A 21231-nucleotide genomic window follows, 5' to 3' on the forward strand; every position below is an offset into this window, starting at 1 on the left:
TAGAAAGGAATGTATAGAGACTGAATTTGTCAAAACCAATACCCTTTCACTTGCAGACTTAAACCTGACTGTTCAGGGTACAGATTATTTCTTTCTAGCTTAAAATAGGTCATAATGGGCTTTAAACCGAGAATGATATGAAGAACTGCAGCCAGCAGACAGGAAGATGGTCCAGGCCAACACCATTACATGTTAGCAGGTCAGTCAGTTGAGGGTCACTACAATTCAAGCTGCAGCAAGAAGCAACAAGGGCCAGTTCCAGTCCCCCAGTCCTTCAGCAGAGGAGCCTCCCAAACGCAGAGCATCTCTGTTCTCAGCCAGGGGATTTGAGCCTCAACCTTACCAGCATGTATCCAACAGTCATGCCAAAGGCACAGCTGCAGCTTGTGTGAAAACACAAACTATCTTCAGATCTGTTGGTTTGGTAATGACAGCACTGCCAGAACAGCAGCATGTAGCTGGGCACTGACTAGTTTCCAGGGCATTTGTCCAGCTTTCCAGGTGAACTTTTAAACCCACAATGAATGTCCTGCCATAGCAGCTTCATTGCTTTCTGTATCCGAAATGAATAGTTCAATTTAACTGGGTATGACAAAGCACGCTGCCCCTTTGGAGAGACGTTTAGAACATCTTTTAGCAACAGAAGAGGAGTTTTACTCAGAGGCTCTTGGTCCTACTGCTGGGCATACTTACTGTTTGTCTGTGTACACTGTGACTTTTAATGGATAAATACAGGAGTGTTTTGAACATTTATTTTACTGTTCATAAACCTGCTGAATTATCAGCAGTGGAAAAACTTGGCATTACAGATCACAGAAAAAGCAGACTGCCAAAGAGAACTTGTGTCTGGCTGATTAATCCTGAAGGGAGTATGGCAAATCTGAGTCTAAGCAATACTCTCAGGAGCAGCTTGAAACATGGCAAAGTCAAAGTGGGTTTTAATTTCAGTAGCCATTGTGTCAGAATATTTAGTGGCCAGACAGCACGAGGTTATCTCTCTTTTTATTTTATTCGTTCTTAATTTTAAAGATTTTTACTTTATCCTTTTAGACAAAAAGTTCCTTGCATTTTTCTTTTTGTAGAGGTTATATGAGTCTAAAAGCCCTAGGTACCTGGCAAAGGATGTGTGTACTTCCATGAAAATAAATTCCCACAGGTAGAGAGTGTGGTGGCATTTTTCTATTTGACCTCAGTTCACTACAGTATTACTGAGCTGTTTTGAACAGCTACCACACAGTGCTGTACTATTCTTGGTGTGCGAACTATTATGGGATTATTTTGGCTTTTTTTTTCCAATTACGCGCATTTAGCTGTACAGGTGTGGTGGAGGGCCAAAATGGATTGTGCTGTAACACATTTCTGTGTCCAGGCCCACCAAGGTGCTGATGACATTAACATTTGACAGCTGTTGTCCTCTTTGTCGCAGCTGCGTCTGCTGTTGCAGGCCATAAAGATTTGTGTGGGATAAAAGCCCCTCAAAATTTGTCGTCTTTTGTTTTAATTGTGCTGGATTTTGCTACTGGTTTCTACAAGCTTTTTGAAAACCTAGCAGCAAACCTATTCCCTTCCACTCCCCCTGGCAATGAGACTGATGACTTGCACCCTACCTTCAAGGAGCACTCAGCTGAGAAGGGATGATGTGCATTCATCTCCTAAGCAGTGGTGTCTGTGGTATACCATGGAGGAAAGCCAACGCGACAGAGGTATCGGAGAGCCACAAGCAGGCAGGAGTGAAGTGCATATAAGGAAAGAGGATAGTGGGCGAACCAGGTCTCTGTATTTATAACGACTTTCAGAGTAGTAATAATCCAGCAGACCGTTTTCGGTGGAATGTTTCTGAATGTTTCTATGTATATAGAGATTTTAACGAGAAAAACAATTTTATACAACAGTTACATAGTGAATTTCGTTTCAACCTGGTGTTACAAAGGAAAAAATCTCATATTTTCTTTATGGAGTCCTTAGTCCTATATTAGCTACGCCGAGAATGCATTCAATTCAAGGAAAGCCTTCTTTGTCTTCATCTGGTGCAGGCAAAATTACCCTTGCAAATGGTGTTTTGTGCAGAACGAATCTTTGATGGTGAATTACTGGTGACTGCCTTCTGCTGTCTCTTCAGTGATAGCTTTCTTTTGTAACTAATAATCAGAAGGTACGTGAATAGATCATTTGGATTAAGAACATGAATGTTCAGAAGAACCAAGAGATTTAAAAGGGAAAAGAGAAGGAAATTTTTGTCAACAAAAATGACAGAAATATTCACTTAAGCACAGTAAGTAAGTGATAATCTTAAACCGCTGACTTTTGGTCGCAGACCAAAAGAGTAATAAATAAGATGGTGTACGCACCTCTGCTTTGTAGAGCTGCAGTAGCTCCACAGCTCCAATTTGTTCCTTCTTTGGGAAGGCGTGAGAAGACCAGAAGATTCACACAACAGGTGACAGGACATGGTCAGGGTTTTCCTAGTTTTCCATATGGTGTGAGTCCTGTGCATTTGACTTGTTGTATCCTCCCTGCCACTGTGCCTGCACCTCACGTCTTCACAGAGCAGCACAGATATTTTTGTCCTGCTTCCGGACCCCAAGCGCAAGACACGGCTGGTCAGTAGGGATTTGCCCATGGCCGTGTCTGGAGGAGCAGGGATGCCGCAGCTCTGCCCACTGCAGAGCACTGACAGGGAAGGGATCCACCTGAAGCACCCTGGTTAACCCTTCGTTAGGAAGCCTGTTCCTCAGTTGCAGTTTTGCAGCCTTCCCTTTTCACTTGCTCTGCCATAAAGGCCTCCCCACCCATGCTCATATGACTCAGTGAGCAGTCTTGCCCTTCAGCCACCTGCAAGCTGAGAGGTTCTTTAACCCAGTTCACATACCTCCTCGTGCTAATACCACAGACAGCTGCATGGCTTCCCTAAAATCCTGCCCTTCCTTTTGACTGTGAAGGGCACATTGGTTCTGCTGCTGGAGATCCTGCACAGCAAGAGCAACGGGAATTGAGCTTCTGATCCTATCGTCTGCTTTCACTCAAGGTAGTGGAAGGTGGGAAAAGGGAGCTGTAGTAGCCTGGATAAAATTTAAAAAAATGCAGATAATACAGTATTTAGTAGACTAATCTCCATGGATTTTGTATTTAGTATATATACATTGGAAAAAAGTGTGTAGGATTTTCAGTGATCCTGTAACTAAAAAGAAATAACAATATTTTTCCTTTGTTATGCTAGTAGAGTTGCCTAGTTAGCCTGTGTCCGGATAATCCACTTACAGATAACAGAGGCCGTCTGATACTGTGCACACTTGAGAGTATTACAAAATTAGATTATCACAGCTGGACTTAAAAGACAAGTAAATCAAAATTCATGCAGTGAACTTGTGAGTTATTTCCTAAAGAAAATTTTCCTTTAGTAAGCACGACTACATACAAACATAAGAATGTTCTGCTAGTTGTATTCAGCTCTCCATGTCTTCTCTGAAAGTCATTTTCAGATGATGAGTTTGTGGATGCACAAGCATTAATACTTAGTGGGTTTTTTTTTTTCCCCTTCAAAAGTGATTCTTCCTAGACTGAAAGATGTTGAAATGTTCCTACATGGAGTTCCTTCCTTCTCATGCCCCGGTAAACCATGGATGTAACAATCTGTGACCACTTTTGATTAACCTGTGATTGGATTTAGGAAGCATTTGGAAGGAAAAATATACGAAAAACTCATAAGATTGCTGAAACAATTTATGACTCAACTGGTAGACTCGAGATGACATAAGTAATTGCAGTTGTGGACCACTTCCTCTGATGAAAAAAAGCCTGCAAATATTCTTGCATGAATACAGGTCTTATGCGTGTCTAATATATTCACTGCCTATGCACTTAAATGTTCTCAGCAGGTAGCTAAGGTATTCTTCCCTATAGCTATTAGATAGTCATTTAAGTGTCACTAATAAGAAAACCAAATCTAGCTTTTGCATTCTGGTGTCTCCGCTCCAGTGACTTGAAAGAGACAAAGGTAATTCCAGCGCAACATCTAGCTGTCCAGGCAGTGTAAACCTGCCGGCAGGCTTAATGAAAATTAGTTTTTCTGCTCACAGTGTAGGTAGATGCTGGGATAGCTCGGGAGAGGGGACATAAGAGGAACAGCATTGGTATAGCTGAAGTCCTACAGAATCCTTGTGCGTCCTTTTTGAAATAGAGTATATAAATTTAAGAGGTTATTTTTACTGTTAAATTAAGAATGAAAGAATTGAAGCCACATATATTGTCTTCATTATTATTCTTCAGAGATGCTGAACTTTGTTCTCGTCTATGTTTTTGTCGGTAGCATGTCTTCATATTATTTCAATAGAAGTAAGCTGTTTGAAATGAAAGCTGTTCAAAATGGCACTATCACATTAATTTGTTTTCTTTTTTCACCATTAAAATGTGAAAGGTGGTGTTCAGGGAAAAATCTATGGGAGAGGAATGTTACCTATTTGACTATAGGACTTTCATCCATACTCAAAACATTTTTACACTAGCATAAGCCAGTTATAAAGGGAGTTATGATGGCACAAAACTGGAATGAAGAACTGTTCTGACTGAATCTTTCCTGCCTAGTTAACTCTTTTTACTGGGAAACACCTCAAGGCCAGAACAGCAGGATAAATAGAGGTATTCAGTCAAGTAAAATGTCAGGAGTCCGTATGGCTGGACAAAGACCAGAGGAGAGGGAAGGAGTTACAGGAAACTCTTACAGTGTTATAGGAAACTGTTACATTACTATATGACAGAGGGAAACTTTCCATTGGGATTTGGAAAGACATGTTCTAACAAGTGCAAACTCTTTCCAAAAAGCTTTTCAGAAATACGTTACCAACACACCATGTATGAACTGCCATGTTACTGGTTTATACCCCCTCCTCTTTTTTCTTTCGCCTGATGCTCATGTTGCTTTCTTTCCTTTCAGATATAAAACCTTAGATTGCTAATTGGAAAGAAAAAAGCATGGCTTCCGGCACAGCTAACCCCGCTAACCATCTGCCATACTTCTTTGGCAATATTACACGTGAAGAAGCTGAAGAGTATCTGATGCAAGGAGGAGTGAGCGATGGACTATACTTGCTCCGCCAAAGCCGGAATTTCTTAGGTGGCTTTGCCTTATCCTTGGCCCATGGAAGGAAAGTTCATCATTATACGATTGAGAGGGAGCTGAGCGGCTCGTACGCTATTGCAGGAGGGAAATCTCATGCAAGTCCTGCTGAACTCGTTAACTATCACTCGGAGGAAGCCGATGGCCTTATCTGCCTACTGAGAAAACCTTTCAACCGGCCACCAGGCGTGGAGCCCAAAACAGGACCGTTTGAAGATTTAAAAGAGAACCTCATCCGAGAGTACGTAAAACAAACTTGGAATTTGCAGGTAAATCCAGCCTGGTTTTGCCATAAAGTGGTCTTTGAATTAGGAGAAAAAGGAGAGATGGCAGTGTTTGTTTCCAGCTGTTGTTGCTGCCGTATAGTAGTTCAGATTTGTTGCAATGCAGTGATAATTGCTTGTGTTTTATGAGCAGTGTTTCCCACCCCCCAGTACATTGCAATAACTTGGCCATAAGTGTGTTCTTTCCTGAAATTTGGCAAGGTTTATCACTTCTTAAAATGCCGTAGGCTAGCATAGCCTTACCTCTCACTGTGCTAACCTATGCCACTCGGATTGCCGCATAAGCGAAAAAATTATAAAACTAATGAATGAGGTAGAGAAACTGTTTGTTTGTTTGCTTTTGATTCTGAAATTGTGAGGATCGTGTGTGAGTGCAGGCAAGCACAGCCACATGTACGCTTGTTTTACATCCTCCCCTCTTAACCAGTATTGTTTTCGTGATGCTTGCTTAGATTACGTCCAGGGTACAGCTTTGTTTCTTAGCTGCAAGGCACTACCTACTCTTTTTTTTGGTACTGCATGTGTCAAGCAGGACTGTTCAGTGCTGAGGAAGATGGGCTGGATTTATTTACTCGAGTGACTGCAAAGAAGTCATTCATAACATAGAAATCCTAGGAGCCTAGAGGCTGCTAAAGGGATATTGTTTCAAAGTGCCTTGGGATGTCCCAAGTTACCGTTATCAACTCTCAGAGTTAGGCCAGCTTTCTCATCTCTTTTGGCATTAGCAAGTATGACCCCTTATGATCCCAGCTGTGCAAAATTTTTGGAGTAATGTCCAAACTAGAAACCTGAAACTCAAACTGTATTTACTGCAAATAGTGCTGAGGTTTACAGGTTTTTCTGATGAGTCTGAAGCCAGTCGAGATAGAAGCTGGTGAATTCAAGATGAAATCTAGTGAAACTAGGGGAATTTACCCTGAAATGCTAGGCCAAATTTAGAAGTGATGGGTTATAGGTGGGTTTAGAAGTGTTTAGGCTATACCTAAAACATTAACATAATGTTATATTATATATATAATTAACATAACTTTAAAATTGGGAACGTCCTGTCTCCTTTTAGGAAATAGGCATTGTCATCTTCAACAAGGATATACTGCAACAATACAAACCGACGTGGGCTTGTTGAATTTATTTCAATAATCTGCCATAGGAAAAGTAATATGGAGGTTTTGTCACAACATTTCAGCGTGACACTGAACATGTATTTAGCTATGTCTCATTAACGTAAAAAAGTAACATAATTTTCAATTAATATTGATTAAGGGCTTGCTTTACTGGTTATTTTTCCTTTTGCTTCATACTAGAGACAAAGGAAGAATACCAGCTTTACAATGTTTAGATTACCCTGTGTTAGTTACTGTTTCAATATTTCTATAGCAACCAGATCTTTTTTTCACATGAAACAAGTAGTTATTTGCAGATTTTGGATGCCCGCAAAGCAATCCAATACTGTGAGTTTACCTGTAATATTTTTATTGGAGAAAACAGTTGCACTGTCCCTCTGTGGTTTTCTCAATCCAGGGTCATGCCCTTGAACAAGCTATCATTAGTCAAAAACCTCAACTGGAGAAACTGATTGCCACTACAGCCCATGAGAAGATGCCTTGGTTCCACGGGAAGATCTCTCGGGAAGAATCAGAACACCGTATCCTTGTAGGGTTAAGAAACAATGGAAAATTTTTGTGAGTACTTTCTTTTCTGTGGTTTTGCTATTTGCCAACAGTGTTTCTATGCCGTTCCCGTGAATGAATCTCAAGTGAGAGTCTGCCCAAAGAGATGTTTCCTTCACAGTGAGAGACCCCAATCCAGCATGACATTCATTAGATTACATCACATATATGTTAACCATTCCTGTACTAAGCAAATGTCTCCAAGATCAGTTTTTCTTAACTACCAAGATGGGAAACTATAGAAAAAGCGTGGGTCACTGTTTTTTTCAGCAAATACTAGCTTTAATTCTAAATGTAGCATCAGAGAAGCCCAGTGTCAGGAAAAAAATCATTGAACTTTATTGTAGAAATGAAAAACAATAGTCAATGTCCCATCAAAGCAAGAAAAATACTAACTGCCTATATTAGCAACTTTTGGTGTCCGTAACTGTCAGCTTTCCCAAGGGCAGTGCCATTGCTTTGTTTTGCAGTTAAGCAGTATAAGGAATCTCTTTTACCTTGATGATTTTATTTTGTGTCTGTCTCTTTATACGTTTACACAACCTTGTTACTGGAATTTCTGAACACAAACGTGTCATTTTGGATGGTGACTGCTAGCCATCACAGTCATCACTGTCATCTTGTGAGGACTGGAGCTAGACAATATCTTCTAACAAAATGCCTTTTCTTTAAGAAAAACCTAATTTGAATAAATCAAGGTTTTACATTTTGCCATTTTTGACAAAAAAAAAAGAGGAAGTATGTACATAATCATCAAAAATAAAGCTTAAAGGTGATGGCCAATGAAGGATCTAGTAGAGCTGCGTAATTCCTGACAGAAGTTTCATACTACCTACATAATCTCTTCCAGTGCTTAACTATCTTTGACTTTTCCATAGCTAGTCCAAAGTAAAACCTCAGAAGTAAATACAGTGTGGATATACTTCTTCGGTACCAACTGTTTCACTTCACTGAAATGCTGCTGTTGTACCACACTAACTGTTGATGTAGATGCAGCCTTCAAACGTTTCCCTGTATGTGGGACAGTTTTCATTTTCAATCTTAATAATTTATTTTAGGAACTGATAACTCCTCTAAATCTTTTTTCTAGTAGAATTAAATCCTGTCACGTCTTGCCCACTGATACTTTGAGTGTACGGCAGTCTCATTTCTTGACATCTCTTCCTTTCCTTCAGTCCTTGAACTCTTTCTACTTCATGCTCGTTCTCATCCAAGTCTCATCACATTTTTAGCCTGTGCTCCCTCTTTCTGCGAATCACATCCAGAAGGTCATTTATCCAGTTATTTTCTCTGCAATTTGTAACCGAAGTCACGAAAGTTTGTGCAACGAGTGTTTCCCCTTATCAGAAATCCCTGTCTTTTGGATGCTTCTTACAGTAGCACAGAAGTTTCATTGATCTGATGAAAGTAGTCACTGTAGTAGAAAACCAGTACAACAATACCCTCCTTCATTTCCTCTCCTTTTTATTCCCTGTGACTTTGCTAGTCTCCTCTTTGACTTTTTATACGTAGGGGTAGGTGTATATATATTCTTGAAACAAAGCAACAACTCTACTTTTTCATGACTTGCCTCTTCTAAAAAAAAATACTACCTTCTGTATTAACATCTTACCAAGTCTATGTTCTGCCAGCTTAGTCATCATGGTGATCATTTAATAAAACTTGCAGCTTCTGCAGTTTACCTCTTGCACATGTTGGTTTCAGTGTGGTCGAAGTGCTTCTCTTCAGATTTGTTATTTCGATTTTTATCACTGGACCTTTGTAATGTGACATGATAAATTGGGCAAGATGATTTTTTTGCCAAGATTGTAATTATGTTTCTGAAAGTCCTAACTCCTTTATAAGGGAAATTTGAAAACCTTCATTTATTTATTTTTTATTCCAGTGTAGATTAAAAGAAGTATCAAAAATAACACAATAGCCCATAAAATGGAATTTCTGTGATTCTACAAGATCAGACCAGGGTTTAGATACTATTTGTAAACAGCTGATCCAGTGAGTGGTCAAATGTTAGTACTCTTGTAAGTACTTCATTTTGACCAAAACCACCTTCAACTGCTTTAGCAGAAATAGTCCAAGGATCTGTTTGGCCCACTACATATGATAATTCTTTTCCCTGTGGAGAGCAGAGAAGTAGGTTACAGTAAGAAAGGCTTGTGAGTAAGGCAGAGGAATCAAATATACATGACTCATTTTAAATGCTATGTAAAAACTTGGAGGGAAAAAAAGGAAGCTATTTGTCTTCAAAAAACTGGATTGCTTAGCTAACATTTCCTCAAAACAGGGGTGCGGTTTGAAGTAGATGATGGTAGTTTTTTAGCAGACTTGATATTTGCAGTCCCCTTTCTAGATCCCAGTCTCTTAATGTTCTCTGAGCACTGCTGCAGTTTTATATAGAAGTACTTTCTCAGCATTTTCCTGTTCCCCTGAGAGATGACCCAGGAGGCAGTTCTGGAGCTGTATGCAACAATACTGTGGGTGAGCTGTAGAGGAGGTGGTCAGACCTTCCCCTGTGAAACTGGCCATGTCAGTGGAAGTATGTCGTAGGTAGTTCTGTTGGACTTCAGAAGGCTTCTTTCAGATCTGGTAGGTAAACCCTTAGAGGGGAAAATGCTTTAAGGCTCTATTTAAACCATGAGAAGTGCCATCAGAGCTTGGGTAGTATCAAACTATAACTGTTAGTACGTTCAGCTTGGTTCCCTCTTATTAAGGACAGCACTGTTCACTTTTGCATTGGTAGGTGCTTTAAGACATATGAACTGTCCTTGCACAGGTTGCCTACGTGGCAGAGGTTTTAGAGCTCGGTAACTGCTTGACTGCTTTTCACTCTCATGCCCCTTGACAAGAAACAGGGGCAGCACCTTTGTCCGACCCATGACCCAGCAGCCAGAGCAGCAAGAGGAGTAATCTGTTGCTCATCTGTACCAGCAATCTGTTATTTTCCTTCTGGAGCTGTTCTAGCTCCCAGGACAGTAGACCTAGAGGCTCATAGCAAATAACAAACAAACTTCTAATTCAGAGTCATTTTCTGTTTCCTGTAATGCTTTGCCTAATACTGACTTGCTCAGTAGAGGTTGAGAAATAAACCGCACATCTATTAGCTAACTGAAGCAGTAGCAGGAAAATTGTCGTGAGTGCTAGAAAGGTGCGTTGTTTTAGATTTCAGGCACATGTATCACATACGTTTTCCTTATCAAATAAGAGTGCATGTCAGAATCTTCTGTATGTCTGTGGACTGAATGCTGTGAACTTGTGCCTGTGAATGTAGCTGCTTAAGGATTATTTTTTTCATACTGGTTGAGATAGTCAAGCCTAGTAGCTGATTGAAGGGGTAGACTTAGAAACATTAGATGGCTAAGGGAAGTTCACTTGTCGCACGTAGATGTTGGAGGGAAGCTAAAAGATAAAGGGAAGATAGATTTTTCCAAGAGGTAAGGTACTCCAAAGCTATTCAGCAGGTCCACAAACAGGTCTCAGTTAAGTGCTGGTACATGGCAAACATCATCCTGTTTATTATGGAAAAAAATAATGAATTTTAGAAGGCTAGTATAAGGCTTATTCACCCAGAAATCTGCTACCTGCACGATCTGTCTTGAAACAAAAGCCAATATGGGAGTCTCTGTGTTGAACACATCTGAAACCTAGACTTCTTTAGTGGTATCTTGCCATGTTACGAGGTTATCAAATCTAGAATTTTTTTGTGTACAATCAATATGAAAATAGCTGAAAAGGCTTCTGATCGCACCTCAAAATGTCATGAACAGCATCAGAAATCTAACACTCTGCCCCCTCCTGCAAGCCACTGGAAGAGTACTGAGGTAACCAGGAGTGTTTTGCTAAGGAATTTTCCAAGTACTTTTTAAGATTTTTGTCGTGACTGAAAAGTCAGTGAAAGACGTATGTATGCAGGTGCTATAGAGTTTGTTTTCAAGGCCAAGTATAAGAAACAATAGCACGTGTGAAATAGCAAGCAGTGCCCACCACTTCCAGGAAGAAGACTCATGGGAAAGATTGCCACGGCAGCTACAAAATTGGGAGATAAAAACCTAGCAGCAGAATAGAATGAGCTGAGGAGCAACTGAAAGTAGAGGACTTGACTGAAGGCTCAAGCCTCTGTCAGCTTCATTAACATTACTTTTTGTGCTATGTAGGCCTCCTCGTTCTTACCTGAATTCTGATAGATACTAGTTTTCCATGAAACCTTGCCTTATAGGGGGCATAATTCTAGAATATGGTGATCAATGTTATCTAAACTATCATAAGTAATATTATGGATGTTATGCGTATGAGTGTGTGCATGCAGGGATCAGGTTAAAAATAAACTAAACATTTGCTAATAGTGACAGACCAATAGTAAAAGAAATGGTAGTTTTCTCCGCAGTTTCACACAGGAAAGAATTGTGATAAGCATGTGGTAGCTCTTGGCATATCTTGGTTTGTCACCAGTGGTGACTGCTTAGTTATATGGACATGGGGTCTTGCATACGTGTTAAGAACCACATGCAGAAAGTAAGATAAACAATATTCAGAAATGCCATTAAACATAAAAAGTCAACATCAAGGAAGCTGTAGGTGAAGGCATCCCATAATTAGGAGTTTAAGTTCCATGCACCTTATATATATGTCCATAATCATATGTAATTCACATAAAATGTGAACAGTTGTGCAAGAGGAAAAGTAAAAAAATCATTTTAGTACCGTAAGAATATCTTCAGTATGTGACTGAACATGCCAAAGATGACAAGACTAGTTTAGACCATTAATATATCTCACAGCAGTACTCATGATAGCATCTCTAGAGACCAAGCTGTCTTTTATATGTCACAATAGTTAACACTGGTAACACCATTTCAAAGTAATGAGTTCTGAAGTGCAGTTGTCCCCAAGAGTTTGCTTATCTTTTTTTTTCTTCTTTTTTTTAACAAAAATCTGTGGTGCTGATACATGTAGCAGTCTATATTTGCCTTACTGTCTTTTCCTAGGCATTTCCCACTGTCAGAGAGTTTACAGAGCTAGGCGGACCATTTATCTGATCTCACATCTATCCTTATTACGTGCACAACCATGAATAGGACTGGGCAGCAGACAGCAGTTGACAACAGACATGATGAAAATAATACTGCTAAACACGACCTTAAGTCAGGGACGTTAATTAATGACGAAGCTTATCTTGAAAAAGCCAAGCAGTCGCTAGGCTTAGAAGATGACTGTAAGATTTTTCCGAGATAAATGCGGAAATATAGCCTGTACACCAGGTTGCCAGAGCTGCTGTGTCCCCACGATGATCACAGCTCTTTGAGAGAGCTGTTTATTGATCTGCAGTTGGGCGCATGTTGCTTGCAGAGGGCTACAGCAGTGCTGTGGCTTCTCAGTGCTAGCTCTGTGCTGTGCGCTTTGGCAGCGGAGCTCGAACAGAGATGTGAAAAAAAAAAAAAAAAAAAAGATCCCTGACCAAAATAGCTACACTGAGAAAAGTCCCTGTTGCAGGTGCAGTTATAGCTGTGTGTTTGGCTGTGGGGGCAGCACAGCATATTTTGCTGGTAGGGGGACACCACCAAAATAGGCTACAGTGAAGCAGTCAGCTCACTGAGGTGTTTCATCATTGTGGTACGTTGGCCGTGTAGTGCAGCACAATAGTCTTATCAAGAGATCAAATTTTAGGCTGCAACATAGATGGTGACAGCGTGCAGCAGAGCTACCTCTTGAATTCTGTAGTATGTGAATACACTCCCAAACAGGAGAGAAATAATGATGTGAATGAAGACTGCAGTCAATCCAATTTCTCCTTTGCGTGATCCTATTACAGGCGGCACTGAATTCGTTCCTTATCGCCCTCAGACTTCCAGTGTTGAGTGTGCTGCTGGTCCTCAAAGAGATAATGAATAGCCATGTTGTAAATAACATTGCAAGAAAGATGCACGTAGGGGCAGACAAGTAGGGGAAGGCTGGAGCTTGAGGAGGGGTTGGGAACGTCAGTATTTTGGCATGGAAGAAATTGTCATTGAGCAGGGAAAGTAGGGCCAAGAACAAACTTTCTCACACGCTTGGATTCAGGAGTGGGATTAATTTCACACCATTCCTAAAGCAAGCATTTTGCCAGTTGATTTCCTTTATTATTCTCCGTTGCAGAATGCTGTGGCTTCTTTCTTCTATACACTCAATGAGCCATGTTGTAATGGCAATTTTTTTTTTTTTACCCTCGGGGATTTTTTCCTTTAGAAAGAAAGGGATCATTTGGCTTTTTACTTGGAAGCAAGGAAAATTGAGCTGTAGTTCTTTTTGCTTCCAAGCAAAAATAGAGATTTTACCAAAGTAAAGAATGGATAGTTATTTGCAGAGCCTGTAATGTAACTCCCGATAGTATTGGTTGCTATTTGGGTTACAGTCATAAAAACATATGAAATAGCCATAGATGGCATAAAAATTAAAATCAATGACTAAACCTTTTTTGCATTGCATCATGTAACACTTTGGATTTCTCAGTTCCTCGCAGAACTGCTGTTTTAAAATGTATGTATTAGAAAATTGGTTCTTGTCTTGAATATGTCTGTGAACCTAGACTTGCTCTCAGAGAAAGTATTCATGTTTTTATATTAGTGTCAGAGGATGAAGGTGCATTCTTTATTTCTAGGTTATTAACTTTGTGTTTTTTTCTGTACTTCTGTAGTTCTGCATGATGGTATAAGATGGAAGAGTGGGTGATATTTCACTAGTGGTTTCCTTCCTTACCAAAATGTTTTTTTCTTTTATTTCAAGTCTGTAGCATTTTTTTTTTAATTAAGAGTTTTAGTTATCACTTGGTGTCAATACTGTGCTTTATTGCAGAACACATTTAAAGCACATAGTGCAATTGGAATTTTTTTTCTCTCACTGTCCCAAAATTATTATTTTTCATGGAATGAAACTTGCATATAACGAGAGAGCCTCCAAATCTAACACGATGACCCTGAGTAACACTGCCAGCACCATCATGAGATGTGAAAAGCGTGGTGATTTCTGTTCAAACAGGTTTTAAGTTTATAACCCTTCAGTTTGAGCAGCCTTTTTCTTCAATTCCATTTTTTACACCAATAATTAAGTACTTGATATTATATCTTTAGCTGGCGTTCTCGAGGGTTAACTTAACCTACAAAGCCATTATCACAGGTTACAAAGCCAAAATGAAGTTGTGAAATCAAGCCTCTGACAGTCCATGTGAGCAGAGACAGGAAAAATTTTGGTTTAGATTGTGACGGTAAGTTCTGTGGGCAGGCTTTTAGGATCAGTAAGGGATCTAATTGCCAAAAACAGGGCTTCGGCAATCGTTTGGCTATTGTTTAAAAGCTCTTGACACTTCTGCTCTTCAGTCACTTTTTGAAAGAGAGCGGTGGCTCCTGCCGCTCTGTTTGGCAGCGATTCAAATTGTGCTGTTGTTGGCAGGACACAACTTGAGAAAACACTTCCTGGATCACAACCCCAAGAGAATGAGGCTCCTCCGGATGCTGGTCAAGCATAGGCATTAGATGTGAGATTTTTTGAATGTGCCGTGAGAGAACCGTCAGCCATAAGTTGCCCTGACTGAACTCCAGGTGTCTTCATAGTTAGGTAGCTGTTGAGTGGGGGGAAAGGAAGAGCTCAGAAATGCAACTACAACCTTACAAATTTGAATTCTACCTAAATCTTGCACTGGATACTCACAGGGTTTTCTGGATCTGTACCATGGTCCTAAGATATCAGGACTCTCTTCTCCTGCTGAAGTCTGTACTCTACAAAATTTTCAGGTACCTTCCGTGATAGTAATGATTGTTGCAAAGTTTCAGCAGAGCTAATTTTACTTGAGCTGCTATTTCTTTTTGTGAATCAAGAAGGGAACTTGTTGCTGGGAAACTGTATATTGCATTTTTATAGTCTTACACGTGCTTTATTCTGAACAGAAGTCTGAATTCAATGAAGTGGCCTTCATTTGGGTTTCAGAGACAATGATGTCCTCTATTCTGAAAATACTTTTCTAAATCTTGTTTGCTAAAAAGCAAGTCAGAGAAAGACAAAGTGAAAGTTATTCTTCATTTTAGCAGAACCTGCTGCTCTCCACTGGTCAGTCTGCACAGGAAATCAGCATGCTAAGAAAATACCTGCTTATCTTGAAAAACCACAGTGTGTTTCAAGTTGCTTTAGAGGCACTAGGCAAGATGCTTTAGTTTCAAAAAAAAAATACTAACTCTACTTTCCTATTCCTTTGGCCAGTGTCATGTTCCCATCTTAGGCAATGAGAATCACTCTACGTGAAAGAGAGTTGCATGAGTAATTCAGACAAAACAAACCTTGTTTTAGTTTAGCCTTGAGGGACTGAGGAGCAGAATGCAATGCTTGTCTCGACAGTCTCTGGAGATGTGATACCAAGCAGTAATGTTGCACCAGCAAAGCATCCCAACACTTTAGTGAGAGTACCCTGCTGTATTTCTTTTCAGTGTATTGTAGCCTCATCATAGTAGTTATTCACGTTACCTGGCATGATGTAGCTCAGTGTTCTGCAGGTGATAACTGCTGATGCGTATAACAACAGTTAATCTCAGTTTTCATGTGAAATGTGAAAACTGCTTGACAGATAAAGTTGGCCCCGAAGGTCTTTCCTCTTGCCAAAAACCATGAGTTTTTAAAATAGTTTTCTCAAACCCTGCTGAGAGGTCCTTTGAACGTTTCCTTGGGGGAGATTGGAATTTGGGCTCTGTTGATTTGGGGATTTTAAACATTTACTGAGCTGCTCAATTCCCTAGAGAGGTCTTGGAGATCAGTGGTCAAGTGGGTCACTCCCTGGCTCCTCTAGGGCACTGAAGGCCCTGCCTCATCAGTGTCACATGCTGCTGGCAAAGTGGGAAGCACGAAGAGAAGGGGAGGCGCACTCAATGGAAAGTGAGTGGGCTTCAGTGCTGGAACAAGAACTGTTTCATTGTTGCTGAATCTGGGCTTTTCAGAAGAAAAACCCATCATTCCAGAAAACTTCTACCTAACTCTATTGCCGTCTCTCTGTCAGCCGCAATTGAACACAGGCAACTCGAATTAAAAACAAAAGTTTACTTTTTAGATGTAGAAATGCCAGGCCGACTGTGAGGGAACTAGTAGCAAATTCCTACATACTCTGGGTCTAGTCACCCGAAGACTTTGACCTTCATGTGAGCTAGCCCTGAGTACATTTTAAACAGCTATGCAACCCAGCACAGGCATTTCAGCTATGGCTTCCAGATCTCCTGTCTTCCTGCCATCCTGGTCCCTACAAATTTTAGACAAGGTTTTATAATATTTGTTATGGTCTCTTCTTGGTGAAATGTGGGCCAGCTGCATAACCCAGTACTGTATGAGATATCCTGTGAATTTCATGTGAAATCTATGACAATGCATTAATGTTGTTACAGAAATTACAAAACGGATTTACAGAAACGTGTAATTTGTTTTCAGTTCCCAACCAGGCCAGTTTGTTCAGCTGTAAACTTATAATCATGTAAACCACAAGCTGTTCCAGTGCGCAAAGAAAGATTTTCCCATTATTTGTATTTCACATTACATTCTTTCAGTATTTTATCTTCTCCCCTCACTGCCACCTCTGTATTTCAAAAAAAAAGATAAAAGATAGAAATCTGGCCTTAACACAGGCACTTACCTGTTGTTTTTAATTTTAGGTCAGCTGTAGAAGAGATTGAAGTAGAACAGCTTATGCATGCTGGATCTGGGTCTCTGACGTCTCTGGGCTTTGTAGGCCTGGAGTGCACAAGCCTTGATGTGCTTCCTAGCTCAGTGAGCGCTTTGTGCTCTGCTCCTGCAGCCGCCTAGCAAACAGCTCCACATGGTGGATTTTCTGTTGTTGCCAGTTGCCCTTTGGAGAAAAGAAAAGAAACTTTAGGGAGTTCTATCTGAAAACAAATGATGGTAACGCAATTCAATGAAAGGTTAAACAAACGTCCTCAAAAGTTGCAGTGCAGATTTTGCCTTGTTTCTTACTTGGAAAGCATATAGGAAGAAGTGATGTAAAAAAAATCTCTATCCCCAAAGCTCATTGGTAGTAAAGAGTAACACTGAAATCTCTCTTCTTCTTACAGAATCAGAGAAAGGGACAGCAATGGTTCCTATGCTCTGTGTGTGCTCAGTGATGGAAAAGTACTGCATTACCGTATTGACAGAGATAAGACAGGAAAGCTCTCCATACCAGATGGGAAAAGATTTGACACCCTTTGGCAGGTCTGTTAAATTTGAATCACTTGGGTATCTGTCATCATGTTTCAATATAACCCACTTAGGCAGTTTGTTTTACTTTGCTGTGCATCAACAATCTTTAGCTAAATACCAACATGTTTTGGCGGGTTATTTGTCATATGTTTCCAACATTTTGTGAGTTTTGTACATGAAGAGAATCTGTGTTAATATAGAAAGTTATGTAAATGTACAGATTTTAATCATTTTAAAATGTGTTGTTGCAGCTTGGCTTAGTTTAAAATTGCTGTAATTACTGTTCCGTGAACTGATCATTCCCTAGAATGGAAAACCATTTGCATTTGTAAGTGACCATATTTGATAATAGCTATCTGAGGTACAGTCTTTCACTAATGTCCTTATGATAGCAGGAAATGAGATTCTAGGAAGCACAAAGGGAATGGTTTAGGATGCTGTACACACACTGCACTCCTTAGTAAACATAGTTTGCTAAGGATTACCACTGATATATATCTGAGTCCTGGCAAAGATTAAGCAGTCAAGGAACGGATATCTGACTATGCTATAGCCTGTAATAAAACTGAGTCCTGGAGAAATGACTCGGTAAACTGAAAATGCTAAAGGAAATGAAACCCTCGCAGAAATCTGCTATGTGCTCTTACTTAAAATTCTGTTAAAACAAATAAAAGTGAGTCATAAACCTAGAATGTGAGACTCTTCACCTGTATATACTAACTCTTAGCCTTTTCTATAAATATCCATGTCATTCCTGTTGTCACTGTGAATTTGAGAGCAGCTATGACATCTTAGTATGTTTTTTTGAATGTGGCTCTGTTTCACTTGCAGACTGCCTCCTTCCCTACTCAAATGCACCAGGACCACAATAGCAATCATGTGCCTGGGATAAAAAGGCAAGAGGCATGGAGAGGACAATCCAGAAATACGTATGGCCACAACTATTGGTGCTATACATTATTATTAACTATTTACATCGCATTGTGGTTTTGAGGCCCAAAGAAAGCATTTTACATTTGCACAATTCCTGCACTGGCGTGTTGCCCATCCTTATTTGGAGAAAGAAAGAAAAAGGCAGGGAAAAAAACAAGGAAGGGGGAAATCAGACGTATAAAAAGAAGTGGTTTGCTCAGAGTTACAGAGTTTTTCAGTAGCAGAACCAGGCACAGGTTCTGTGCAGTGCCAGAAATCCTGTTCCTTGGATTCAGCCACAAGATTGCCTCAAAATCCTCCACCTCTGTTAGAGAGAACTACAGATGAGATAGATAAGAATATGTGCACTAAAGATCCGCTATATGTCCAGTTAATTTGCTGTAATATACCAATTACCGAACACATGCACACAATTTTAAAGGAACAATTTATTTAATTATACCTATGTTATCTTTTCATGTGTGTGTGTGTGTCTCTCTCTCTTTTTTTTTCTTTCCTCTCATTGTGGCAGTTGGTTGAACATTATTCATACAAACCAGATGGATTATTAAGGGTTCTTACCATTCCTTGTCCACGACTTGGCTCAGAAAATGGTGAGTTATTCCTATTATTTGCATATTATATTCCCATCATGTGCATTTATTCCACTTTCCAGGTAGGTAGGTGCAGATTATTGTAGATTTAAATTAAAGTTGAATATAAGATTATAAAAATTCCCTCTGTCTTTCTGGCCAGATACCAGTGCCGTGCTGAGAGAGGGTAGGCCCTTACTTCTCCACTCCTTTGAATCATTATTAAGGGACTGCACATAGTTTGTCTCTGTGGCACTAAATCCCGGACATGGGAGACAAAAGTAAAGATGGGCCAGGAGAAGCATTGCAATATGATTTAAAAACTAGAAAGTTGATTCCCCGATGCAAAATTATTTGTTCTTAAAGTACGTTTCCCATCTTGCTCAGTATCTTTCTATATTTGACTCCTTTGCAGATAGTATTGTTTTTGACACTCGTCCTCCACTTCCTGGAGCCGCTCTTAAGGTAAGAGTAGGTGGTGGTATAGCAGCAATGTTCATTTCAGAAGGCTTAATCTTACGCAGTGCTCTAGGAATCCTAATGCATGGATATCACTGCAGCAGTGAATTTATTTTCTAGGGACTGTTAAATAGGTAGAAAAGGATAAGTTAAAATATTCTAGCAAGGTTGTTTCTTTCATCAGTTTTGCCCTGAGCTGTTTAGCAGTTAATTCTGTGACTGTGTTTTATACTCATAATGTATGTGGAAATCAGTATTTTTCATGCGTGAAATGACTCATTGAATGAGTTTTAGTTAAGAAATTTTTGGTTAAAGGGTTTTGGTTAAAGCTATGGAAAAGTATTACAGGGTTTTCACTGATTAGAGCTTTACCAGTGTGAACTGCAAAGAAAAAAAACCTCTTTCTTTCATTAAATGATCACTATAGTCATATGAAGTATTATCTCCAGAGGCATAGAGGGAGACCTGCAAAGGAAGATGAATCTTTCAAAGATGGAAGGAAAGGGCATCAGTAGTACATTAAAGCTGGTGGAAACCACAGTCCTCTTAGTGAAGAGCCACCTGAGGCGTGATACAAAACACCATCTCATTCAGTGATAGTTGGCCTAATTGGAAACAGGGACTTAAACTTAAACGTTTTACCTCTCCTGGAAAAGCCTAATCATCTAGGCTGTTGAGTGGTCTAGGTGCTTCTCTGCTATTGATGCCACCGCACGTTATAGAAACAAATGTTGCAGGTCAGATAAACTAATTGCATTTAATTTACTACTCTGAGTCCCCATGGGCCCACTGAGCAACCATTTTCATGCCTCCACTTTCTGAAAATCAGGTGCCTTTTAAAGTCATTGGAGATCACACACTGAAAATCATAGGAAGTTACGCACCTAAAGTCATTGTCATTTGTTAAAATGTTGTCTCAGGGTTTGGGTCTGAGTCATTTACAAAGACAAAGCTGAAGTTTAAGCATGTCAGACCGCATGCAGACCATCTACACACAAAGTTATGGTGACAAGCATATTCAGTGTAGGTATATTACATGAGTGTTAGGTTATCCAGAGAAAAAATCTGCAGTTTAAACACAACTGAAAAGTAAAGGCATGAAATCCTTTAAAATCTTACTTTAGAATATTTAAATTTCTCCGAGAAGTAGCAGCAAGAAACCATGCGTCTGACTAAACTGACTGATGTTTAGGACTGTGTAATGAATGAAAATGGTCCCAACTCTTCTCTTTTTCATCAGTGCCATTGCAGTTATACCACCCCAGTTGCTCACAGTGCCTTACAGATGAATGACTTGGTCCTGCAAACAGGGCACAATTAATTCTGACTAATGTTAATAATCTCAGATGAGACAGCCAGTCTTAACGAATCACCTAGGCTCACTTTAGGCAAATTTTGGAGGAAGACAGAGACACGTACTTGTCCACATATCACTTTATCCCAGAAGTGTCTCAAAGTGGTAGGATGACTTTCCACCAGTAACTGCCTGTTTCTTTCTACTGAGAAGCAGTCCAGGTGATTAGCCAAGACTGATTGCCTCACTTTTAGATAGCTGCAGTTAAATGAGATTAATTCCACCCTTAAACATGTACTTTTGTCACAGGTAGGTGAGTTAAATTCGCTTCTTCATGTGAGCAGTTTTACACACAGCCATTAGTGTTTTCAGGGTTCAGTAATAGATTTAAGACTAGTCATGATGGATAAAAGGAAAAACACTTTCTTCAAACTGAAATCTGAATTCTGTCGTTTAGGAGTTCTTGAAAACAAATCTACTCTCGAAGGTACTTTCATATAGTGTAAAGATAAAAATATAAAATGGAAATTTTAAAATTAAGATTACTTAATTATTAATTACTTCATATTATTTAAATTAAAATTATGGAGCCCAAAGACTTCAGGTAACATTGCCAGGTTCTCACATATTAACACCTTTGTGCAAAAACAGTAATTCTCTAACTAAGACCACTCATGCAGCTGTTCTTATACATAGAGCTTGAAATTCA

General features: G+C 39.7%; 1 protein-coding gene across 5 annotated transcripts in view; it reads left to right on the forward strand.

Moving 5' to 3' along the window:
- The window catches only part of LOC138064477 (tyrosine-protein kinase SYK), a 55001-nt gene that overhangs the window by 17272 nt on the left and 16498 nt on the right, over positions 1-21231 (forward strand). For all 5 annotated transcript variants that reach the window (XM_068927297.1, XM_068927296.1, XM_068927300.1 and 2 more), the window contains 5 exons: positions 4931-5382; positions 6919-7079; positions 17138-17276; positions 18709-18790; positions 19185-19234. In XM_068927297.1, coding sequence (XP_068783398.1) covers positions 4969-5382; positions 6919-7079; positions 17138-17276; positions 18709-18790; positions 19185-19234 — 846 coding nt within the window. In that variant the 5' untranslated portion in view covers positions 4931-4968. The remainder of the gene's footprint in view (positions 1-4930; positions 5383-6918; positions 7080-17137; positions 17277-18708; positions 18791-19184; positions 19235-21231) is intronic.

Source organism: Struthio camelus, chromosome Z, assembly GCF_040807025.1.
Source record: "Struthio camelus isolate bStrCam1 chromosome Z, bStrCam1.hap1, whole genome shotgun sequence".
Lineage (NCBI taxonomy): Eukaryota > Metazoa > Chordata > Aves > Struthioniformes > Struthionidae > Struthio > Struthio camelus.